The sequence below is a fragment of the Varanus komodoensis genome, unplaced genomic scaffold, assembly GCF_004798865.1.
Source record: "Varanus komodoensis strain SLA01 unplaced genomic scaffold, ASM479886v1 scaffold4, whole genome shotgun sequence".
Classification (NCBI taxonomy): domain Eukaryota; kingdom Metazoa; phylum Chordata; class Lepidosauria; order Squamata; family Varanidae; genus Varanus; species Varanus komodoensis.
In genome coordinates, this window is record NW_025335941.1 from 59,298,825 (window position 1) to 59,325,820 (window position 26,996).

Consider the following 26,996-nt stretch of genomic DNA (forward strand, 5'->3'; position numbering starts at 1 on the left):
AGGCAAGGATCTGCATGGATGTCAACAAAACCACATTCAAGTTGCAGAACTTATCTGTGGACACTATGATTTTACTGTAGCTTTGAAGGAATTCCATCAAAAATCATAAGGATCCATACAGCGGTCTCTATTTGTTCACTCATTCATTTATTTATTGGTAACACGGCAGCATTGGATAGACCATGGGGACAAATGTGATGTCCGATTTCATGGTGGTTTCACATGGAGGGATTCTGTTCTTGGGCCTGTTTGATTTTACAGGATCCAGAAGCAAGGAAAGGAGGGAGAGGAGCAGATGGAAGCAAGATTCTGTTGTGTCTCTATATGAACGTAACTGAACGAACTCATCAGCAAGAATTGGCTGATTAGGGAGGGAAAGGCCAAAACAACAGTTTGGCTTCAGTGATCCATTCCCAAGGAAGTTCCCATTTAGATTACCATAATGGGGCTGCCCTTGAAGACAGCTGAGGAACCTGAACTGGAAGAAAATACGGTTGCTAAGATGCTGACTGGAACCGAGTGCCAAGATCACAGCACACCGGCACTGCATCATCTTCACGGGCTCCCAGTTTATTTTCAGCCCAGATTCAATGTCCTACTGAGCTGTTCCCAGCCTCCAGCAGAATGCCTCCCTACCGGAGTCACAAGCTCATCAGCACAGTATCTGCTCTAAGGGTCTTCTCATGCTGAGGCACAGTGGCCAGAGGTCCACAGTCATGGAATGCCTGGTTTCCCGGAGAATCTGCCTGGTTTTTACTTTATCTTTACAGCACCAGGCAAAGACTTTAATATTCTCTCAGATTTTTTAACCCTTGGTTTATATTGCTATATTTCTGCTGTTATGCCGCATTTCTTTGCAGCTGGATGTTGATTATGTTAATTCCTCTAATATCTGTTATGACCATTTAACTGACTGCTTTATTATGCTATTGCACTGTTTTATGTGGATTTTGGACCTTATTCACTTTTAAGGTTTGTCATCCTGAGAACTAAAAGCTGTAGAATGATTTATACATTTTAGAAATAAAGTCCTGGAAAGATGCAGCAGATAGTTCCCTCTATGGATACACTCTGGAGCTCAGTAGAGCTTTGGATTATTATTCTGGAACACTAGCAGCTCCTACACAGCACTGCTTAGAAATTAATGACCTTCTTGTCCCAAAATGATAGCACCGAGTGTGTCCGCACACCCCACACATCTTATAAATCTAACTTATTTAGTAATTTCATGCATCTAAAAAAGAGCTTAAAGGTTTGTCCAAATGTCATACTAGGACAAGGACAGATTACTTGGCTCCCTCCTGATTTTTCAAAAAGCTCCAACTGGCATGGCCAATGATCAAAGAATATAGGAGCTGTAGTCGAAAACATCAGGAGGATAGCAGGTTGCCTATTCCATCACTAGGACCATAGGAAATTATGGTCCAATGACAAATTATGCCATCCAGCCATAGAAATAATTTGGGTTTTTTCAATTTTCCTTGGTATCCAGGTGGTTAGCAATGAGAAGACAAGAAAAAGCCAAGCTCAGAGCCCAGGTGGATCTCATCTCTTCAACCCTCAGTAAGCTGCTTTGGTATGTTATTCTTAGAATCCAAATAAGTGAGTGCTAGTGTGATAGCCTGATGATTCTTTTTATTTTTTTCAAAGCTACTATTTCTGAATGCCTCTCTATGTGGTTATTTAATAATTATATTGAATTGGAAAAACTGGCTGATTCAGTTCTCTTGCCTAGCCAGGAAGCTGGCCTTATCCATGGGCTGGACTACTTGGAAAACATACTATGCTGAAATGAAGGAGTTTAAGGGGGCAATCAGATGCTCTTTGAAGGAGCACTCCTATCTCAGGGGCACTCCAAATATTCAGTGCTCTGCTGGCTGGCACCCAACGGAGCAGAAGGAGGGACAGAGGCATCTGAGGCAGTCTAGAGAGGTTATGCTGCCAGGAAAGGGACAAGGGCCAGAGAGACCACAAGATACTGCCTGTCCCAACCACTCTTCTGCCCCACCCACCAGAATACCCCCTTTTTCACCTCTCAGAAGTCACTTTGTGACCCTAGGAAGCAGCCGCCATGATTCTTTCATTCCATGGTCCCCGCAACTAAGCAACAACAGAAACGGAGGAGGGAGGGAGACCAGAACTCAAGGGTTCACTTCTCAGTGTGAAAGCTGGATGGGGAAGAAAGTAGGAAGGAAGAAAATGGATGTATTTGAAACATAGTGCCATAGGAAAGCTCTGAGAATAACCTGGACCAGCAGAAAAAGTCATTTATTTATAGACTCATTTTCCACTAATCAGCCAGAGGACACTCTAACCAGAAGTCTTAGATCATATCAAGCCAGAATTTTCTCTGGAATCAAAAATGATGAAGCTGAGGCTATTGTACTTAAGACACACCATGAGAAGAAAAGATTCCCTGAAGAAGATTATCATGCTAGGGAAAGTCAAAAGCAGGAGAAGAGGATACCAAATCTGAGGTGGACTAACTCCATAAAGGAAGCCACAACATGAAAAGCTGAGCAGGGCTGCCAAGCATGAGACATCTTGGAGGGTATTCATTTACAGGGCCACCAGAAGTTGAAAATGATTTGATATAACAACAAAGTTTCAGAAGTATGCACCTACGTACACCAGTTGCTGAGGGACTTGGTCAGAATGTTTTTGTACTCATATCCTGCTTGTAGGCTCCTGTGGGCAGCTAGGTGACCTCTGTGTTAAGAGGATGCTGGACTATGAACTCTTTCTCTGATCTAGCATGGTTCTTCTTAAGTTCTAAGCTTAATCCAGCCAATATGAAGATGCTGACTGTAGAAGACCTGGTTAATCACAGAATAGGTATTCTCCTGGTTATCAATGGAGTTCTGCATACTCCCTGAAAGACTGCTCTATGGTATTGCAATGTTTCAGGGTTTGGTACTGATCATATGACCAGGTGACATCTTTTCCATAGCAAATTGCCACAAAGTAAAACAGCAAGGCAAACTGGTGGCTTACGTACCATGGAAAGCACCAAGTGATCCATTTGCTCAACAAAGGTTGAAAGTATAATGAATTCTTTCAAGTGCCTCCATCCAATTTAACACTATCAAGCTCCACCCCCTACAACTGGAGAGTATTAATCCTTCATGTGCCAAACTCCAAAGATGAGCATTTATCCTTTCAGTGGTAGCATATCCAAAATATTATTTGCAATTTCCTAAGCAGCCATGGTTGACTGGGAGCCTCTTTAAACAAATCAGGTTCTGAAGATGATGTCATAAAGGTCCTGGCTCCAGTTCTGCAGACCTCTGAGCAATAGCCTCCGTTTCAATATCAGGAATCCTGTCCAGCTCCTTGGGCGGTGGTACAGCAGCCCTAAATATTTGCCCAGCCCATCTTCCCCTGACTCTTAGATTGAAGCTGGGACCCTGACAGTATCAATCACTGCAAATGTCTTTTACCAGCTGCAACCACCCCTGCAAGCACCATAATATATTAACCCACAGTGAAGTCACCAAGGCATGCATTTCATGCTTGGTCTTTGAAAATGATCTGGATGCTTCAATAGGTTCAAAATGCAGATGTCTACTTAAAAGCTGCTAAAAGCCAGCGGAAACACATTACACCTGTGATGACAGATCTGTAATGTCTGTCCATTTACTTCCATGCACAATTCAAACACTTTTAAACCTTTAATGTCCTAACTGGAATGGCTCCAGAGTAACTCAGCACCTTTGTCCATATGAGGTGCTTCAGATGAGTGCAAATAATACCAGTGCCAAGGGACAAGGACAAGGTCTTTCTCGTAGTGGACCTCACTATGAAATTCTCTTCCCTATGGGGTCCTTCCGTCCACTTCTCTCACTTACAACAACACAAAAAGGGATTTTTCTTTTAATTGCAGCAGGGCCTTCAGTTATAAGTGATTTCATAGTCTATTTTAAGCTATGTTTTTAACACCCTTACTAAACAGATCATAAGATAAGTAACTAGCAGGCCAACAATCAATGGACAACACTGATGGGTAAAAAAGAATAGTGTATCACCACTGTTTGTTTTTGTGTGGGCGAGCGCCAAGGGTATTGCACTAGTACTGGTTTATGGCAGCATCATGCCATTAGCACTGTACCCCCACTGGATAATACCCATAGATTTTACTGGTTGCCCCTTCTTGTGCAAGATGTTTGAGTGGGTGGCAACTGGTCACCTCCAGGCTGAAACCGACCATCTTGATTCATTTCAATCAGGCTTCAGGCTGGGTTCGCAATGGAGACTCCATTGGTCACCCTGTGGGATGACCTTTGCCAGGAGAAAGACAGGGGGTGAGACCTGTTGGTCATCCTGGAGCTCTCAGTGGTCCATTGACCATGGTATCCTTCTGAACAGGCTGGTCAAGACAGGAGTAGGAGGCACAGGTTCGATCCAGGAGGTGGTGCTGGTGGATTATTATTTAGCCATTGAAGTCCCACGGGGCTCTATTTTATCCCCCGTGCGCTTTAACACCTACATGAAACCACTGGGGGAGGTAATCAGAAGGAATGGGCCGAGATGTCACCAGTATAGAGATGACACTCAGCTTTACCTTTCTCTTTCATCTGATGCAGTTGTGGCAGTGGATGCTTTGAATCATCGTCTGGGTCTGATAATGGATTAGATGACAGCCAATGAGTTGAAGCTCCATCCGGATAAAAAGGAGATATTGTGGTGGGGTGATCTTCAGTGCAGATGGGTGACATCTTGCCTGTCCTGGACAGAGCTGCACTTCTTCTAAAAGATAAGGTCTGTAGATTGGGGGTGCTCCTGGACCCTAAATTATCCCTGGAATTCCAGCTGGATTTGGTGACCAGGAGCACCTTTTATCAGCCAAAGCTGATGTACCAGCTACAACCCTTTCTGAACAGACAGAACCGGCAACAGTTACTGATGCACTGGGAACCTCTTGTATGGATTATTGCAATGCATTCCATGTGGGGCTTCCTTTGAAGACAGTTCTGGAAAATTCAGTCGGTCCAGAAGAGGGCAGCAAGGCTGCTGATGCAGGCTGGCAAACTGGACCATATAAAGCCAGCTTTCTACCACCCTCACTGGTTACCAATTAAAATCCGAGCCCAAACCAAAGCACTCACACCTGTGCTTGAAGTTCTGAACAGCTTGGGGTCAAGGCAGCAGTTCTCCTTATATGTGCCTACCTAGTCCCTTAGGTCACCATCAGAGGCTCTTCTCAAGGAGCCCCCTCCTCAGGAAATAAGGAGGGTGGCTACAAGTAAAATGGCCTTCTTGGCAGTGGCACCCCAACTTTGGAACCAGGTCCCCAGAGAGGCTCGCCTGGCACGTCCTTGTAGTCTTTCGAACACCAGGCAAAGAACATTTTATTTTCCCGATATTTTAATTGCTAGAATGATTTTAATGGTTTTGCTATTTTATATCTGGTTGTCATCAGTTGTTGTACCTTTTTTGTTGGTTTTGTATAATCTATGGCTCTGTTAAGTTTTTATAATGGCATGCTTTTGCTTGTGGATTGTTAGATTTTATTGGTTGTTATTTTTAGTTGATTTTTTATTGTATATTTTAAACCTTGTAACCCACCCAGGGAGACTTATGGGTAAAGGAGTGGGATCAAATTCAATCAATCAATCAATCAAATCAATCAATATTATTTGTTGCAGTATATGGTAAGTATATAGTAAGGTCTTGCACTTGGGGCATAGGAATAGGTGTCATAAGTACAGGTTAGGTGACAAGTGGCTGGAGAGCAGCACTTGTGAAAGGGACCTCGGGGTACTGGTTGACTGCAGGCTAAACATGAGTCAGCAGTGTGATGCGGTGGTCAAGAGGGCAACCACCTTGGTTGCATAGCCAGAAGTGTGGCTTCTAGATCAAGAGCAGTATTACTACCACTCTACACGATCTGGTGTGCCCGCAACTGGAGTATTGTGTTCAGTTTTGGGACCTCGTTACAGAAAGGATATAACCAGGTTGGAGTCAGTGCAGCGTAGGGCCACAAGGACGGTGGCCGGTTTGCAGGGGATGCCGTATGAGGCAAGACTGAGGGAACTGGGTCTCTTCAGCCTGGAGAAGAGGAGACTCAGAGGGGATATGTTGGCGACATACAGGTATTTGAGGGGATGTCACGTGGAGATGGGTAGAGACCTGTTCTCCCTGCAGAGGAAGGCAGGACGCACTCCAATGGAGCAAAGCTCAGGGAGCCAAGGTTCCATTTGGATGCCAGGAAGCACTTCCTGACAGTCAGGACCCCGAGGGTGTGGAATGGGATTCCATGAGAGGTCGTTGAGGCCCCATCGGTGTGGGTGTTCAAGGATAGGCTGGACGTCCACATGGTGGGCATGTCGTGAGCAGAGCCGGCTGGTGCCAGAGGTCAGACTAGATGGCCCGGGAGACCCCTTCTGACTCGCTCTGTTTCTATGTTTCTAAGCTGCCCTTAGGGCTCTATGGGACCATGTTGCTAGGGCAGAAATACCAAAATAAAAATAAATAAAATAGCCTCATCTGCACATGTTGCTTTCAGCATCTTTGAAGTGGGTTGGAAAATCTAGCAATTGCACGCCATGCATGGAACTTTCCACAAACTCTCTTGCCTACATTCTCAACCTACAATTTGGTAGTACAGGCAGAGCTAAGAGTAGTACTTTTACAGCAGAAGAAGTCTCTGTTTAAGAGAGCACATTTCGTATATAAGAAATACTCCTTCCATACATGGTTCTGTTTTCTTCTTTCTCCATCACAGCTCAAGTTGCATATTTATTCACTGTAGTAAAAAAAAATAAACATTCAAGTATCTCTCCAGAAAGTAAGCACTTGTGTATCAAGCTTCTGATAAGTTTTTCTAACAAGCTAAGCGGCAGCAAGGCAACGCTGCATAAAAGGCAAAGAACTGAGTTCTGCATGGTCTCCCAGTTCTTGCCAGAGTTTCTGGGCTGAAGTGACAGATGAGGTTTCCTGGGGCTAACATGCCAAAGCCAATTAGCCATGTCAATCCACAAGTATGCCAGCTGCCAGGGCCTAGCATTATTACTGTATGATTTTAAAAAGTGAAGACATCAGCAATGTTAAGAGTTCACATAACTCCTAATTTTAAAACTTGTCTCAAAAAGATTTAGTGGCATTGTAGCCACGACCTTAGACTTTGGCTTCTGAGAGTCAATATAAGGGCTATTCATTTTCTGTAACTTGATTATACCATGCACTGTTAATCAAATTATCTTATATTACAAGCCTCAAAAAATCTGGATTATCACATATTTTTGCTTATGTTTCATATAACTTTATTGTAAGGGTATCAATTCATGGCAGTATTGTTCTTGCTGTATTCCAAACTGCTTATTCCACAAAATATGAGATGTTTAATATATACACAGCTAACCATTGAGGGGATCAGTTTTCAAAGAGGAAAATGCATTTTTGGGAAGTGTACTGAACACTTTCAAGCTAACATAAAACATGCTTGCTCTGTGATTGCTTTAAAACATGTGCATTTCATTTTTTTAAAGAAGGGTCTCACGATTGCTGCATTCAATGCATTTACTTACAAAGCTATCAGATCAGGCTTGAATGAAAAACAGTCAAGATGAAATGTCTCCAGTTGCTTACCTGAAGTGTAGCTTTACAGAAGAAACAGAGATGGCTGATTTGAGCCACAGATCTTTTAGCCTATCTTCCTTTTCCCTGGATTTTTTTTAAAGCCTCCTCTTTTGCTAGATGCCAAAACCAGAGGAAGTGATGTAATTATCCCCTGCCCTAAAACAACATGTTATGCTTTTCAATGCCTGCTTATCTTTGCTATTATGGGGTGTTTCTCAGCCAAGAGTCTCTTTTATAGCATTGCACTGTTTCACTGAAGCGCCATTAGCATGGATGCTTGGAACATCTATGTATAACCATGTTCTTGCTTTGTTGTTATTAACTGTATAAATTCACAAATGAAAATTATAACTCCCATATAGCTAGCTAAGCTTCCAAATTCAGGAAGGAGAAGAGGAAAAAAAAACCAGACTTGAGGACAAACAAGTCTGGAACAACTCTGAGAGCTTCATTTCTTTGCTTCAGCTGCATCGTAGGTGATAAAGTATGCCAGATAAACTAAAATATCCAGAAAGTACTGTTTCTCTAGGAAACAGTTCAGTGCACTTAAAAGTTTGCAGCTCTTTTGCAATGCCATATGCTGCTTTTGCAACTCTTTCTAGGGCAAGGGTAAAGAACCTCTTTCAACCTGAGGGCGGCATTCTTTTTCAGAGAATTATCGGGGGCTGTCTTCCAGGGATGGGTGAGGACAAAGACAGAAGGGGTGGGGCCAAAATACAAAGCCCACCGGCCTAGATTAGCTTAAAGTTCTTGCTGCCTGTAAGGCAGGATCAGGAGAGGCATTTCAACTTTTTTGAATGCAGACAAATAAGCTCAAAAGCCAGGAAATCTGCATTGGGAAGGAAGTGTCTGGGGACAAAGGGTGTGTGGCCACTTGAAACAACCTGGAATGAGAATCTGGCACTATACAAGGACCAGATTTGGTCCTAAAGTCTGAGTTTTCCTACCACTAGTCTAGAGATAATAGATGGAAACGATTTTTAAAGAACATAATACATCCCTGAATACAGATAATTTAATGAGGTGATCTTCCCAAGAACGAACAATTCTGTGTATAGATCAAGAGCAGCTCATTCCATTTTCTTTGGCTTTGTGTTATCAGAAATAACTTTACCAGTTTGGAAAACATTTTTTCTGTGAGCAAATTTAACAATTGTTAAAATATTTATACCACAACACTATGCGCTAACAAAATCTAGCAATGACACAAAGTGGTCAAATGTTGGGACTACTTGCCATAGAAAAACATTATTGTTCAATCTGCCAAAAACACAAACACACACCAAAAACAGATGTCCCAGTTCAGACATAACACTAAACTGTAGTTTAGCACGTGTGTTTCCCTTCCTCTCTTGGGATGGCCATGAAGAAAAGACTAAAACATAAAAATGTTTTAATAAATAAAATAAATAATAAAATAAGTTTCTGTCTCATTTTTCAACCACAAAATTGCATTTCTTTCCAATGAAGAGCAGTGGCTAGTGTGAACCATAGCTATTAAGAAAACAACCTAACATGCATGAATCATGGTCTGAAGCTGGCTTCTTTCCCTAAATGATAATTAACACTAATCACAATTTGTAATCGTTCAGACGTAACAAATAACTGCAATTTCTTAAAAGTGGAAGCAAAGAGTTAACATCTCCTCTTCCCAGTCTCACCAGAGGTTGATGGGGAGGAAAGAATATACACACAATCCAGTGGCTTGTACATGTATCGATAAACCACTGTTAAACATTATGTGCAAACCTGGCTACCATGGCTACTTTAAACAACAGTTTACTGAAACAAGCTCTCAAAGCACTGTTTATGATCCTGATTTGTTTCAGTAAGCCACAGCTTGAACATGATCAACAGCTGTGCCATCTCCCTCAGTGCCCCTCAGACACAGCCCCTCTATGCTTTTGATTCGTAGCAGTTCGTCCAGGCAACTAGACCTGCTTCAAAACAAACCTGAACTTCTGGTTGCCATCCTAGCTTCCCCAAAACCCTGCTAGGCGAACAAACTAAGATAATGAACATGGTCAGTGACGTGAAGCCAACATTTCACCGTGCAACTCACCAGGCCTTCAAAAAGGACGAAAACAGCTTCTCATCACCAGTGTTTGGTAAGCTGAGGAGTGAGCAGCAGGGACGATAAGAAGGATAAAAGGAAGGCAGTCAGGGAGTTTGGGGTAGTGGAAAGTAACCTGGCAGTGACATGGGCAAAAGCTGAAGAATGTAGTGTGCTTCTACACTGATTGGCGGGGAGGGGGAGGGGGAGGGGGATGCTCAACAGAGCATGAGGGAGAAATGAGGGAGGAGAAATTCTACAAAAGAGTGCAGGTTTGTTTGGTTCCAGTGTGAGATTTGGGGTTCTTTGATCACATGATTTTGAGGGCATTTGCCCATTACATGTAGCAAAATTAATTGACTTGCCTTTCTGAGAGATTGCACTACATGAGAAAAACACAGGTTCAAATTAGTAATTTTATCCCCAGTCAATCTTAAAGAAATCAACCCTGACTGCTCTTTAGAAGGTCAGGTACTAAAGCTGAAGTGCAAATCCTTTGGCTACCTAATGAGAAGGAACAACTCACTGGAGAAGACCCTGATGCTGGGAACAATTGAAGGCAAAAGGTGAAGGGGACGGCAGAGGATGAGGTGGCTGGATGGAGTCACTGGGGCAGTGGGTGTGGGCTTGGGTGGGCTCTAGGGGATGGTGGAGGACAGGAGAGCCTGGAGGAATGTTGTCCATGGGGTCGTGATAGGTCGGGCACAACTTTGTGACTAAACAACTGTGGGTCTCAAATCACACCCTTGTCCAATAGTCCAGTTCTTGAGCAAGTCGTTTCTCTTATAACCTCACTAGTTTGCCTTTCTATGAAATTTTGCGACTACTCCCACCCACCAGGACAACGTTTGTGTGATGATACCCATGACAAGGCTTCCAATCATGCCCAATGGCCCCAAAATGTGGTTTAAACCAAAGCTTTAAACCAAGCACAGCTCCTAGCTCAGACATGATGTCAAATTGCAGTTAGTTTGAATTCTTCCAGTCTTTTCTTCTGGTGTACATCAGAAGACCATACAGAAAGGGGAAAGGCCAAGGCATGATCAAGCTCACTCATGTCGCCTGAGAGCCAGTGTGGCATAGTGCACAGAGTTCTGGACTGGGACTCGGGAGATACCGGTTCTAGTCCCTACTCAGCCATGAAGCTCATGGAATTACTTTGAGCCAGTCACTCACTCTCAATGTATCCTATCTCACAAGGTTTCCATGAGGATAAAATGTAGAGGAGGAAAACCTTGTAAGCTACACAGGCTTCCTCGCAAGAGGAAGAAAGGTGGGGTATAACTGCAATGTAATACCAGGAATAATAAGCTTTGGTTTGGTGTTATGTTTTGATTGTGCCAATGTCTTGAAAGGGGGAAAAGGTAGTGCAAAGAAAGTCAATATGCCTACTGGAACTGATATTGCTCCAGTGCCACTGGTCCCCTTAATCTGATTGCTACTTAACAGCCTGTTCCACAAAGTCTATCTTCAATTCGATTTTGAATTTTCTTTCATTTCTTCAAAGGTGGAGAAACTATTACAAGAAACTTAGCTGGAAGGGTGAGTGGACGGCTGGAAGTGTGAAGAAATAGCAGTGGAGAAATAGGGGGTCCAAGGGTAACTGTTGGCGTAATCTTGCGCAAGTTTAGGGGCGAAAAGGTTTTATAACTTCCTTTCTCTTGCGCTATGCTCCTCCAAGGACTTTCTGCCTCTGCCACTCGTGGTATGGTGTGTGCTTAAGATGCATGATTTTCTGAGTGGGAACAATCCTGCTTAATCAACTTGTCCAGTACTCTTCATTATTTTTAGAAAGCAAAGGAAATTTGTCCTAGGCTAACTTCATCACTACTGACTAGAATGAGAGTGTTTTGTTTTGTATTTTTGGTTTAGTTCTTTACTTTATTACTGTTTAATTGCGCTTTGCAATTTATATATTGCTGTCAACTGCTCCAACAGCTTCAGCTACAAAAAGTATATACAATTTAAGAAACAGAAAGATTAGGGTTAGAGCCTACCACTAGCTACTCCTTTGGGTAGCACAGCAAATCTGTAACTGAACTGAACACTCCAAAGTTCCTTCTGTTCCAGTGCCCAGTACTTAGTCTTTCATTTTTATCCCTTGCTTCAGAGTACTTTTTTCAACCTTTTCCAAACTTGCCATCTGCTGTGCCTTCTACTTTCAAGAAGTCTCATAGGCCCTCCTCTTCTACCTTATTAGCCCGAAATAACTGTGGTGATCACATTTCATTTTCACCCTCCAGCTGGAATCCTGGGGTTCTCTTTGATCCCAATATATCTTTGGAGGGATCATCTTATATATACATATATGTTACCAATACATCCCTTTTACCATCTTAGAAATGTCTTGCCTTCAACATGTGCAATCCAAAATAGATCTAGACAGACTTGTGCATGTTTGTACAGCCTCCAGGAGCAGCTATTATCATTCTCAGTCCCTCAGTATCACAGAAATGTTGCTTCATTGACTGCAACTGGTTCAGATTCCGTAGCCCCCATTTTTAACTACGTTAGATCTTTACCTGCATCCTTTTATACCAACTTCCAGTCAGGTCAATGGTTGCATTCTATAAATAAAGCCCTAATTTGCATTCATCCACTCCTGTTTCAGTACTTGAAATATTCAATTTTCAAAGTCAGATGTTTCCAGAATTGACAGTATCCCAAAAGTACAAGATCAGTCATTCCAGTTCAATAGTAAGATACTCAATCCTAGTTCAATCTCCTGCATGCTAAAGCCTATGACTGCCTGACAATCTCAGGAACTGAAACAGTAACTAAATTATTCCTGATAACATCTTTATAATGTGGAACCCCAGATATCAGATATATTCCACCAGGGAACTTTGTAAAAATAAGATATTAATTCAGTATGTTTGATAGAGTGTCATGGGTTTCATTAAAGAGATTCTAAAAATATACTTTACTGGATAAGTGTTGGTATTAAAATTAATTTTCCCTTTGAAACAATGAGTGTATAAAAGGCATGCTTAACTGCAGTGAATTGTTAAAGCGAATCCAAAATTATATGTTTAAGAAGTCTTTTTTTAGTTTGAACATCAATTTTTATTCAGATGTGCACGATATTGTTTACAGTGGTTGTATCTACCCAGATAAATGGACCAGAAACCAAGGCATATTAAGACAGGCTACTGGTACTATCTTAAATCACCCAACTGATGAACATCTTTCTAAAATAGAAATTGTATTTTATTTCCTGTATCTTAAGGATTTTCAGAAAAGGTTCACCCCAAATATCTTCATGTATTCAAGAACAGCCCCCACACAACTGTGCAAATCTTTAAAATCACCCAGACTTGGGAAGGGGGATGCCTTGGTAATTCACAAATCCCCTGCAACATTTACTTCCGATAACTCCTCTGATCACATGACACCCTACAAATCCCTATATATGTCTGGTCCTGGATGCATAACAAAGCTCTCTGTGCCCCTCCTCAAACCGCTCTATGGTCATGTCCCTCTCTGAAAAGACGCTGACCTCTTTATATGTTTCACACTTTCTTCCAGAACACCAGCATGATGGCATCTCCCTTACTTCCTTCAAACCCCTCCTCAAAACCCACAAGTAAGACTTGTGCTGCTTTTGGCACAACTCTTAGTTCCCAATCCCAAATATAACTCAGCATGTAACTAAGTCTAAGCACATGCATCTGACTCAAACCTGTGTCTTTCCCTGTGTGTCCTCTGCCTTCCCTTCCCTCATGTTGAATTTTAGACTGTAACCTCCTTGGGGCAGGGATCTGTTTTCTTGCATTCTGTGAAGCACCCTATTCACCAATGGTTCTACATAAGTAATGATAAATTCAGTTCAGACTGAAAAATAGACAGTCTGCTAGATTCTTTGGTTACTATGACTAGTTTTGCCCAATTAATTATTATTCTGCTTTACTTAATATTTAAGGTCTCCTGTTTCTGTTTGTTTGTGGTTGTTTCTAAAGTAGGCCACCATGAGGGCCTCTACATTAATACAAGACAATGGGGTATAAATGTTAATAATCAACCAAATACATCCTTCTTTTATATTATTTTATTACTATTATTTCTACATTACATTTCTATACCATCCAGAGCTGAAGCTCTCAGGGCAGTTCACAACATTTAAGTCACCCATCCTGATTTCAACCAGGCCCAACTCTACTTAGCTTCCAAGATTAGGCAGGATCAGGCACTTCAGGCAATACGAAAGCTTTTACTTATTTATTAGATTTATATCCCACTTTTTTCCTTAAAAACTCATTACTGCATTCTCCTCTTGCTGCTCTCAGTCTTAACCCTGCAACAACATCCCTGTGGGCTGAGAGTCTGTGGCTGGCCCAAAGTCACCCAGTTGGCTACATGGCCGAGTGGGGACTAGAACCCAGGATGCCTGCGTCCCAGTCCTGTATTCTTAACCACCACACCACACTGGCTATTAGAAAGATAAATTTTAATAATTTTTATTTTATAAAATATTTATACTTTTATATATTTTTAAAAAGACCACCATAAATATGGAAAGTGTGTCTCTTTTGAAACTGTACTCATATTTATTTACAAATATTTGAATGCAGTAAGTTGGTGGTGAAAAACAAATGCAAAAATAAAAGAAATGCCAAGGACCTGATCTTGGCATGAGTGAATTAGCCAGAAGAAAAATCAAGTTCACCCATTTATTTGCAATATTAAAAGCCAATATAAAAATGTTTCCCACCATGAGTTCATATGGTTAACACCCCTCAGCATCACTTAATTTGTTGGGGAATTCTAGGGTAGCAATTATGTCAGTGTAAGCTTTGAATCACATTTAGGAGAAACAGGACTTAAAAGACTAAAAGTAACCACCTTCTGAAGTGATTCCATTTTAATATACAGACATTGTAACAGTGTTACTTACCAAGTTAGCCATGTAAATTGTAAGCAGCCCTCTCCTAAAGGCAGAAAACAACACACAAAACAATTATTAGGCCATACTGAGCTTTGACATATGACTTATCACATCAAACCCACTAGAATGAACAGGTTCACTCCATCTCTAGGACAGAATTCTGCTCAAGGGCTAGAGAGGGGGAAACAACAGCTCTAATTTAGAACTCATTCATACTGCTAATTTGCTTCGGTAAGGTTGGGTTGTCAAGAGTACAATATACCAGTCCTTCAGCACTGTAGCAGCTGCTTGTTAGAATGTTCGGCTGGAATTTTACAAACCACGAATTTATCACATTTGTGTCTTTATCCTTCTGTGGCGATATTCCTCACTGCAAGGCCCACAAGCCAGTGCCAGCCCCCAATCACACCCAGGGGCTACTTTGCTAGGCAGGTCAGTGGGTAGGTGTGGCTTCATGGTAGTCCCTAGCCCAGTGCACTTCCCCCTTTCCCTCTTCTCTCTCAGTCGCTCTCTGCCCTCACCATCAAGAGTTTTCCTCCCTCTGGCTGATTACAAGCAGTTGCATGTGCTTTCCATATGCATTTTGGGCTGGCTGTGACACCCACTTCACATGTAGAGGTTTGTGTTTATCCAAGGGAGACAAGGAAAATACAAGCAAGCAAAGGAAGCTGCAAGCTTGAGAAGATGTCAAGCAGAGAGAATAGAGAGGCAAGCTGTAAATGAGAAGGAAACGGGAAGAGAGGAAAGATCATGCAGCAGGAACATTCTATGGAAAAGGGGAGAGAAGGACTAGCGAAAGATTAGTGGATGCTGCACAAAATTCACATCTCGCGCTAGCCCAGCAGTCAAATGTCAGTGTTCCCATTAAAAAAAACAACTCTTTCGAGTTCCTTTGCTGCCATCTTTGCAGCAAATGTAGAAGTGCCTGCATACTAGTTCCTCGCCTTCCTCCCTCAGCCCCAATAGCATGCAGAGCAGAAGCAGCTGCCACCAGTAAGTAGGAATGCCGTCCAGATGTCCCACAACTGCTTCACTGAGCAAACCCAAAAATACGTGAATAGAAATCCAGTGGCAAGAGGACATGCTGTATACTGCATAAACAAAGCTAAGGAGTGCCGGGCATACTTCACACAAACAACTGAAGTAGGTTTTGCATTGAGCTGTGTTGCCCTTACACTGAAGCTTTTCACCCAAAGCATCCACTTGAAAATCTCCGGCTTCTACTTGAAAAACCATGAACATCACTGGCTCTAAGGAGTTCAGGACCAGCACACAGGGTGCAAGATCGTGACCAGAAAGAACCAGTATGACTACTGGAGCCAACACTGCCCAATCCTTGTCAGAAATTCCGATCACTACACCATACAGACTCTAAATCTTAGACCCTACATACCAAAGCCCCCCACCCACCGATCTCATGTCACTCTTTGATCTTCAACCAGCCAAGTGTGTTCTCTTGCTTATGTCAAGTTAGAGCAACTGTTTCACTTTCCTGGGACTGCCTAGAGATGCTGCAGTTTCCTTATGGAACACCTCCGCATGGCAGCAGTTAGCATATTTAACGATAACATGCAACATACGTAGCCATTTACATTTAGTGTTAGTCTTATCCTCCAGAAGAGTTACTTCATGTATGCAAGACATTGCTCAGCTATTTGCCTGAAGGAAGCAGAAATTTCTCTCCTAATGAATCGCCTGGCATTGGTCCATAGGCAGTAGACAAGAGGCCCTGCTGCTCTGCCTGGGCTGGAAGTGAATGCTGGGGTTAGCCAGGAAGAGGTCAGCCTGCGACGTGCAATGCTTCCTGAAGCATGAGATGATCTGCCAGCATCAGCATCAGCGACCGTGTCTACCTTCCTTGTGCCACCACTCCAAGACGTCAGGCTGAGTTTCATGACCACCATACTGTACCTATCAAAGGGTCTCAAGTATAACAAGCATTAATATACCTCAGTTAAAGAAAACAAGATGGATAAATGACTGGTTTTCTTGCTGCAGGAAATAATTCCTCAAATGCATTGGTTCAAGTATGTGATGGAGCTAATACAGCCATTATTTTCTTAACATAAACATGCCTGCATGGATTGCTGGCAGCAACTCTGCTTCAGAAGGCTGAATCTGATCTGCAAACACAGACTTTAAAAAGAAGTAAAACATACCACTTAACCTGCATAGCTAAATCAAATGCACAAACTGTAGATAGTTCAAAGCCATAATCGAATCAAGGAATCGCCCATTTATCTTGCACACAGCTGCCTAACTCTGAATACTGTGCAATCCCAGACCTAGAACCATGGTGGGGGTGGGAGGGAAGCCTGAAATAACAAAGCATTACAGCTGATGTTTAGGTTAGGCTTAATCATTCACACCCACCTATTTCCTACTTTCAACTGAAGTCTGACAGTGAGACACCAGTGCAAAAGTTCACTTAAAACCAACAAGAACAGCTAAGCTTTCAAAATAATAGAGAACACAAAACACAGACTTGAGCAGGGAAATTTCAGTATAAAAAGAACCCAAACACAAGTTGTTATGAAAGTGAGTGTCTTTCATGACAGATGGTTTACAGAAGCCCAGTCAGTAATTTCAGTCACTATTTCAGACATCCAATGTGTCCCTTAGTAAGTAGATGAAATACTACAGTGGGTACAGCAAAAGGGCTGTTTAACACTGAGAGTCACATTTTGTTCTAAAACCCATGCCCTCAGCCTGATCAGAATGCTTACTCATCAAAATATTCAAAAACCAGTCTAAACGATCAAGAAAGGAAAGAGGGAAATAGAATTGCTCTAATGCAGAAGGGTCTCCCGCACACCAGAGGCCATGCACAGCCTCGGGGCCATAGGGGACCCCACCACCGCCAGTATAGCCTCCACTGTCATGAAAAGTCAGGATTTTTAAAAAAAATATCTACACTCTGCCAATAAAAATCAGTAGCAAACCATTGGAAGCACTGTCAGTAACCCTATTTCAAAAGGAAAACTGAGCTTTGACAGCTTCCTGAACTTTTCCAGCTTCCTGAGGATTGGGAATGGGTGGGACAGTGCAAGGAGTACTCCAGTCAAACTCCTGGAGGATCCAGCTGCAAAAGGGTGTTCTACTAACCACCCCGTTTCCTGAGTAAAGATCACTCATGTCCTTGTTTTCCCTTGACAGCCTGCCTTTTGGCAGCTGTCAGGAGAGCACAAAGTAAAACACTGACCCATTGAGGTCTCCTCTGGGTCAGTGTTCATGGGTTGTGCTTCCTGCTCCTCTCTGGATATTGCCTAGGAAAGGCTTCCATTCGGAGCCCCACAAGAACACACCTCTCGATGTGTACATGTCTAACATTTTTAAAAAGGGGAAAGGAAAAATATGCAAATTTCTTGCCCTTAAGAAAAAATGAAAAAGAAAGGTAGCAAACAAATGACAGCCATCTGTCATGCCATCTGGACACTTTGGAGGAACTGTCACTGGCTGTCAACTTGGCAATCATGAAAGGTGATCCCCAAAAAATGGGGGGGGGGGGGGAAAACCACAGCAAGCGAAAAAGGGCTCATGGTCACAGCAGGGGACACTGAGCCAGTGATGGTCAGCCCACTGTGCCACCAGGGCATTGATGGGCGGCTGTCACTGCTGGTGGTCTGGATAAGCTTGACAAGAGAGGCAAGGACATTTTGCTAGACTTGTAAAGCAACTTGTCGCAGTCCACAGTGTGATCAGTTGCTTAGGTTTGGATAACACCATGAACTATCATGGCTTAAACAATCTCAATAACAACCCCATGGGTTGTCAGGATGGTTTGTTGCCCTCAAACAAGCCACTGTGGAGAAAGCACGGCACAATAATCTACCATGACCTGTTACCAACCATGGGTTGCTGCATCAGGTGAACTAATCTATGTATGGCCCAATGCTGAATGAACACTTGGACTCAATGTTTCATGAAGGACTTATTTTCCTTCATGAAAAGGAAAATAATTGCAAATGGTGATTTAAGAATGCATGTAAATCTGTAGAGAGAAAAGGAGGTTGCAATGCATGGGATGGAACTCTTTATCTGAAATGGCAGATATTCTCCATTAAAAACAGTAAAAGAGCCATTAAGTAAAGTAACAGCATTATCTATTTATTATATTTCTGTTCCCCGTTTTTCCTGCAAGGAATCCAAGTCCTTATATCCAAGTCCAAGTCCAAGTCCTTACATAATTTTTATCCTTACTGCAACTGATGTTCTCCAGGTATTTTGGACTACAGTTTCCAGCATACCTGGCCATTTCCCATCCTGCCTGGGCCTCATGGAGGTTAAAGTCCAAAACATTTGGAAAATACCAGCTTGGGGAAAACTGATCTAAGCTTCAGATTCTACAGGTTAAACTTTGCTATACTATGCTGTAGCCACTCAAAACTGGCTGGATCTTTTCAAAGGTAAGTGCAGAGTCATTAAAGAGGTAGAAACAACATCCAAAGCCCATCTCCACCAAGAAGCTGGCTTCTATTGGTCTCAATTTCATATAAAAGGGTGAAGTCTTATCTCCATATTTTGTCTTCCTGGAAACAAAATATGTTTCCAAATATTAAATGATATAATATTATGTTTCAAAATATGTTTCTAAATAATAGTCTAAATCAAGAGCTCACATATTATCTTGAACTATCTACTCTAAAAATAACTCTGCTTATCTACTAGGGCAGTAAAGTGTATTATCTAGGTTTGAATTAAGTAACCGCAACTATGCATGTGAGATTTGGTGCCTTTTTGTCCTTCTTCTGTTCTTCCTATCCCTTACTAAAAAGCTTATTTTTATAGGAGCTCATATGGCTACATTATTTTAAAACAGAATTTCATTAAAACTTTGCCCATACGCAAAACTTGGACCCAGTTCACATATAATGGCAGCAATTCCCGGCCTGTTTAACCCAGGAATTGCCATGGCCAAGCAAACCAACAAGCCACATGCTGATCACTTCCATTTTCAGTGAACACTTTCCCATTCCTGGGTCCTTCTATGAAATGCAAACCCAGAAACTCATTTAACCCAGAGTTAACTCAGTTTTTCAGATTTGCAAGTTATGGAACAACCCACAGTGTTGTTATCTGAAAACAAAAGCAATGAGCATGGTTTTGAGCACTTCACTCACCCTCGAAAAATGAAAACCTCTGTATTTTTAGGGTATTTCACAAGGAACTGTGCCTTTTGGACTTTGGGCAAATAAATCCAAAGAATCTTGTTTCCTCTACCCCCCGCCCCCCAGAGCTACGTTTAAGTGAGATACCCTTGACAGAAAGGCTTATAAACTGAACGGGATGGACAGAAGCATTTAAACTAATTGGTGGCAGCCTGTTCTAACTCTTCAGGGGGAATCTTTTGTAAAGAAGTTCTGACAGGAGAAGCCTCCCCCTCCTGCCTCTGATACAGTCTTTCCTTTGGGAAGACTGAACATGGCTCCCAAGCAGTTTCCACATGCCTCCAATAGGTGAGATTTGGTTCTAAGTTCTAACCCATCTGGTTATACGTTCAAACCCATGTTCTTATAATTTGATACTGGCACTCAGAAAACCAACGTATTTTTCAGTAATGTGACATGTTGGTGATTAAACCTTTGGTGATATATCCTAAGATATTAAGACCAAATCTGTTCATTTACCAGATTTAACTACTAACAGAAAGAAGAATTTGAAATAGTTTACCAGCTGTGCATAGTTTAACAAGTTTTTAAAGAAAGAGATTTAACTGGATGTTAATTTTCCCATTCTTTAAATAAAACACTCTACAATTTGAGAGCTGTAGGGAAATCCCTTCTAAGAGATGCATTTTTATTTGAATTAATAAACAAGAATCAGAACTACAAGATAAAAGCATATTTGAGAAAGGATAAAAAAACAAACAGGCATGAACCAGTCAGAAAACAACTGATCTTCCATTCTCCACCTTTACAACACCACTGAAGGGTTGAAATACTTTGAAGATGAGACAGAAAACTCCTACATCACTGGTACATGAGCATTCATCTAAAATTCCCAGGACCTTTATGAAAACAGCTTCAATGGTCAAAGGCTTTCTGCACTCATCTACACACTGAGTGGGAGAGTTTCAAAGGCAAGCAAAATTGATGGTAAGCTCCCAAAGCTCATTTTCAGTGAAATGCAGGCATCCATCATTTCTGCCTCTGGAAAGATTTCAAAAGCTTAAAATTAATTCTGTCCTTCAAACAAAACAGTTTTTGCATCTCCATTTTCACTTTGATATTTGGTTTGCTTTTGACTAGGATTTTTCTCACCTTCATGGCTGCACCATGTCAGGACTGCTACAATCCACACAGCACTGAACATGACTTAAAATACTTTCCAAACTATTCCACAGTAAAGAGCTGTGTATTCTTCACATTTTAAGGCCCATAATTGACCACCAAGAAATGATGAATTATACATACCTAAATTCCCTATAAAAATTCACTCCCACCAAAAATGGAACATGTTTTCTCTTGGTATTCACAAGGATCAATAACAAATTGACATCAGCCATTCAAAGATGCTCCTCTTGTTTCTGAGATTTCAAGCATCAATGAAAAACACAAGAGCTACATAAGCATCCAACCTTATTCCTTGCAGCCTGCTGCAAGCAATCAGCTCAGACCAGTGATAACAGAAGGGGGAATGGGAAAAGGCCAAAATGGACAGAGGGGTGGGGTTGTTATACAATCCTGCAAATCCCACCTAATTTGGTGTTAGCTCCATGCAGCACTGGATCTGACTCCACCTACAATCAGATAGGGCTCCAAAAGGGCTTATTCCACAAATTAACAGTTCTACAAGAGGAAAAGGATTTTCTACACAGGTATTATTCAGACAGAGACATCACCCTGCCAACAAAAGTGCGTATAGTCAAGGCTATGGTTTTCCCAGTTGCAACGTATGGCTGTGAAAGCTGGACCATACGGAAGGCTGAGTGCCGAAGGACTGAGGCCTTTGAATTGTGGTGCTGGAGGAGACTCCTGCGAGTCCCTTGGACCGCAAGGCAATCAAACCAGTCAGTCCTAGAGATCAGCCCTGACTGCTCTTTAGAAGGCCAGATCCTGAAGATGAAACTCAAATACTTTGGCCACCTAATGAGAAGGAAGGACTCCCTGGAGAAGAGCCTAATGCTGGGAACAATAGATGGCAAAAGAAGAAGGGGACGGCAGAGGATGAGGTGGCTGGATGGGGCCACTGAAGCAGTCGGTGTGAGCTTGGGTGGACTCCGGGGGATGGCGGAGGAGAGGAAGGCCTGGAGGAATGTTGTCCGTGGGGTCAGACATGACTTCACGACTAACAACAACAACAACAACAATTATTCAGAGCTAAGAAATGAGGTGTGGCAGCCAATTAGTTATTGTTGTGTGCCATCAAGTCAACTTATGGAGAAACTATGAATGAAAGCTCTCAAGGCTGTGGCTTCCTTTACGGAGTCCATCCATCTCTTCTTTGGTCTTCCTTTCATTTTTCTGCCTTCAACTTTACCTAGAATGCTTGTCTTCTGTAGCGAGTTTTACCTTCTCATGGCATCCCCAAAGTACAACAGTCTCAGTCTTGTCATTTTTGCTTCTAGGGAAAGTTATGGCTTTATTTAATCTAAGACCCACTTGTTCATTTTTCTGTCAATCCAGGGAATTCCCAGCACTATGTTTCAAATGCATCAATTTTCTTCCTGCCAGCTTTTTTCACTGTCCCATTTTCATATCCATACATCTCCAGGGAACCATCCTTATACTTGATTATCTTTTCCAGTTCCTTCACTGTTGCCCTTCCAAATCTCTGTTTTTTAAAATTTCTTAGCTGCAGCCTCCATTTGAATTAATGAGTGAGCCACGGTATGTACAATCTTTCATGATTTCAATTTCTTTATAGTTACCAGTAAAGTTCTGTAATTCTGTTGACACGATTTTTGTTTTATTTTCAGCTGCAGTCTTGCATCAATTTTCTTCCTGCCAGCTTTTTTCACTGTCCCATTTTCATATCCATACATCTCCAGGGAACCATCCTTATACTTGATTATCTTTTCCAGTTCCTTCACTGTTGCCCTTCCAAATCTCTGTTTTTTAAAATTTCTTAGCTGCAGCCTCCATTTGAATTAATGAGTGAGCCACGGTATGTACAATCTTTCATGATTTCAATTTCTTTATAGTTACCAGTAAAGTTCTGTAATTCTGTTGACACGATTTTTGTTTTATTTTCAGCTGCAGTCTTCCTTTTGTACTTTCTTCACTCATTTTCACCAGCAAGTGTTTCAAGTCATTCCCACTTTCTGCCAATAGTATGATATCATCTGCATATATTGTATTATTGATATGTTTTCTGCTAATTTTCATTCCTTCTTCTGATTCTAATATGGCTTTCCTTCTGCACGGACTGAAGAAAAATGGGAGATAAAATACACCTTTGTCTGACACCTTTGCCTATGGGAAACCATTCTGTTTCTCCATATTCTTTCCTCACAGTAGCAGTAGCTTCTTGTCCACAATACAGTTATGCTGAGGCATACCCATTTCTTTCAGGACCATCCATAGTTTCTCGTGATCCACATAATCAAAGGCTTTGCTGTAGCATAGACTAACCTTCTGAAATTCCTTGCTGTGCTCAGTAGCCAAGCTATATTTGTAATATGATCCCAAGTGCCTCTTCCTTTTCAGAATCCAGCTTGAATGTCAGGCATTTCTCAGTCCAGAGAAATATTATTACCTCAGTCCAGGTAATATTATTTGTTGCACTGGCTTGAGCACCAGTTTGCTTGCATGGGGAATTATGCACTGGTCCTATGGTTGCTGCACTCTTTTTGCATCCTGGGGACTGAAACGCCTATCAAACATTTCCTTCTGTGGGCCATGGTTTTGCTTTCAATATTTGTTGGCATATTTTTGTTAAGATTTGGACTGATTCAGTCTCTGCAGCTTGCTGACCAAATTAAAGCATTTTCTGCCTTCAGGCTTACAATCTAAAAACCTGACTAAGCAAGCAAGGAGGCACACACAGTGCTAATGGGAGAGGATAAAAGCAAACTTGGGCAGCTGCTTTTAAATTTACAGAGCGCTTACAGCAAATAGCTGAGATGCAAACTATTCAGATGCAGGAGAAAGCTTAGCTTCTCTCCCTCTACTGTAGCCTGCTGGAATTACTGGGGCAAGGCGACAAGTGAAGAAGAGCCGAAGGCAGCTGGTGTCCCAAGAGAGATGACGAGATGGCCTGGCTTCCCCATGCCACCCCTCTCCACCCATACCACTGCAGCTTGGTGGAATGGGTTGTGTACCCGCTTTCCTTCCCTTCTCATCCCTGCATGATTTCCCTTCCCCTTTCACCAATAACCACAATCACTGCAACGTCTGTACTGAGATGGATGCAGATGGTATATCGCATTAGTCAAAGAATGCCAAGACCAGCTGGAAAAAAAACTGGAAAGGCTTTTTTACTCTTGCACCTTTTTACAAGTGCACAGCAGTCACAATAAACAGCAGGGGAGGGGGTTAATTTATATCACTCAGACTACCAATTTATGAGTTTAAATAAATCTGTTCTGAAACAGTAGGGTTGCTTTAAAACAGCTCCCAAGAACAGGAAACAGTTTATGGATTAGACAATGAAGTTTAAATATACCAGGCTGCCACAAATATCAATTTGCAATAACATTTAGCCTAAGTACAATTTGTTTTTAAGTTGTCAAATCCACAGAAGCCACAGCAATTTTGTGGTGTTCAGCTTATAGCACATATACTGTGGTTTATTTAATAAGCAGTATACCAAAATCAGTAATAACAGTGTGCAACACAATCAATCATTGTTAAGAAAATGTTTCTTCATGCACCTGGACAACCATCTTAGAAACTGCATTGCTAAATCTCAAAAATAGGACAGCTAACTATAAGCTCAAACTTCAAGCCTTCACAACCCTAGCACTATAAAGATCACATCTAAATTCATGCATTACACAGGCTAAGACACAGTTTTTTAGAGGAAGCATGGTTGGTAGAGGGAAAAGTCAATTGCTCAAAAATCCAGAAGTCTGGAGCAATCTTTGTAAATGGCTTGCAAATCTTAAATCTGCAGTATCTTCCCCACCCCCTACCCCAGAAGAAGGCTTTTGAACCAGAAGGTGTTAGATGTAGCCTAAGGTACTTTTTTACAGCCAAATTATAAAACCTCAACTTAAGGCTTCAGAATGGCACCAATGACACAGTCCGCTCTACAGCAAGGAGACAGGCGCCACTATAATGTTAACAGCCACTAAGTAAACACTAATTCTGCCTAGAGGACACTTAAAGAGGGAGAAGCAAAACACACATACATACGCACACACCCCTTCAAAGCCAGTAGAGAACTTTATTTTGATTAGTTGTAATTAGGTTTCTTTACTGGAATTCACAATGGTGTAATTCAACAAGGAAAGGCATAGAGAACGAGGCTCATTAGGCAAATAATGCAACAATCAGCTTCTAGAGATTTAATTCCCTGTTTTTAAACTAGGCTAAAATTAAGCAGCATGCAACTCATCTTGTTGGTAAGCGCTAATAATAATGAGGTCTTAGTAGTAAACAGCAATATATAATTTACTGAAAATTTAAGAAAAAAAGCATTCAGTCTCTTGTAAGGTGTCACCTGAAAAATAAAGCTTTTCTGACTTTTTGCTTACAAAACCTGTTTTGGTATTCTTAGAAGGAAGCTTTTTGTCAAATGGTGGAAGAAAGGAGAGTGCAGAGGTGCATCGAAGTGTTCACCATGCCACATGTAATGTTATAATACCAAGACCGGCAGAGACTGCTTCCCGGCTCATTGCCCATCCACTCAAACCTTTCACATAGAAATACAAGGCGAACAGGGATGCGGTGGCGCAGCAGGCTAAACTGCAGGGGCCGCTGGGCTGGCTGATCGAAAGGTCGAAAGTTTGAATCCACAGATGGGGTGAGCACCAGTACTCTGTTCCAGCTCCTGCCAACCTTGCAGCTCGAAAGCATGCAAATGCAAGTAGATAAAAAGGTGCCACTTCGGTGGGCAGGTAACAGTGTTCTGTGCACTTCGGTGTTTAGTCATGCCGGCCACATGACCACGGAGACTGTCTGCGGACAAACGCTGGCTCCCTCGGCTAGCAAACGGAGATGAGCACCGCCCCCTGGAGTCAGGCATGACTGGACTTTAAAGTCACGAGGAAACCTTTACCTTTAACAAGGTGAACACCATTTTGCAGTTTGACTCAATCTTTTCCAGAACTGGTTCTTGCAACAATGGAAGAGGGGAACTACCAGAGGGAAACGTTTATCTCTCCATCTTAATCTACAGAAACAAAACTAGATGCCACAGTTTTATCACATTCTAGTGTGACTCAACTCAAGATTGGAGGCAGTTTTTTAGGTCAACAGAGGTATGTCACACAGCCCAATGGTCACTTTAGAATACTGTTTCAGCAAGTGTAAAACCTGTCCTGCAACCTAGACAGTGGGTAGCTTGGTTCTCACTGACAGATTCCACCATGTATATGTGCCTGCACAGAGATGTACTGCATCCCCTGTAATACAGGAGTTCCTGTAATATACACACCTTCCATTCATATACCCCAGCTAAACGACTTGAGACATTTTGTAGTACAGAAATAGTGTCAATTATGGTGTCAAGCAGTGAGTGATCTAAACAGAGATCTTGGGGTTGCAGTGGCTAAACATCATTTTAATTGTTAAAATATATGATCTGGCCAGGGCAACTTCTTCTTCCTTCTCTTTTCCCCTCCTATATTATTTATTTACTTATTTTATACTGATAATTTTAATTTTATATTATGATGTTTGTGACTCAATGTATTTTTTGGTATTTTTGTATTTTATGGTAATTTATTATGTTCTATTGTATTTCAATGTATTTTATTGTGTTGTAAGCCACCCCGAGGCTTCGGCAAGGGGTGACATAGAAATGTTATAATAATAATGATGATGATGATGATGATGATGATGATGATGATGAAAATATTGGCCCAGCGTGCAGTATAATCAGGAAAGAAAATGGAGGGAAAAGCTCTGCCAAGATCATACCCACCCCCCTTATACAAATCTTTAGGGTGAGTAGAATATTGCGTACCGTTTTGGTTGTCTTGTCTTAGCTGGAAAAAGAGCAAAGAAGGGCAACTGAAATGTTGGGTTACAGTGACTCATTTATGAGAAATGGATACAAAACCTGTTTGTTTAGCTTATAAAAAAGGTGAATAAGTGCGGGCATGACAAAAACTATGCATGGTATAGAGAAAGGGAACATTTTTCTCCATCTCCCATAATTCTAGAACCTGGAGTGGTCCCATGAAGCTAATTAGTGGAAGATTCAAGACAGACAAAAACTTACTCATACAACATACAGACGATGGAATTCACTGCCACAAGAAGTGGGGGCTGCACAAATTCAGGAGGAGCAGCCTACCCATGGCTACTAGCCCTGCTGACTAGGTGCTACCTCTGTAATTTATTTTTTATTTTATTTTTATTTTTCGATTTA

At 41.8% G+C, this 26,996-nt stretch overlaps 1 protein-coding gene across 4 annotated transcripts in view; it reads right to left on the reverse strand.

Annotated features, from left to right (window-relative positions):
- Window positions 1-26,996, reverse strand: part of TMEM135 (transmembrane protein 135) — a 179,042-nt gene that overhangs the window by 120,976 nt on the left and 31,070 nt on the right. For all 4 annotated transcript variants that reach the window (XM_044441519.1, XM_044441518.1, XM_044441520.1 and 1 more), the window contains exon 4: window positions 14,526-14,559. In XM_044441519.1, the coding sequence (XP_044297454.1) occupies window positions 14,526-14,559 (34 nt within the window). The remainder of the gene's footprint in view (window positions 1-14,525; window positions 14,560-26,996) is intronic.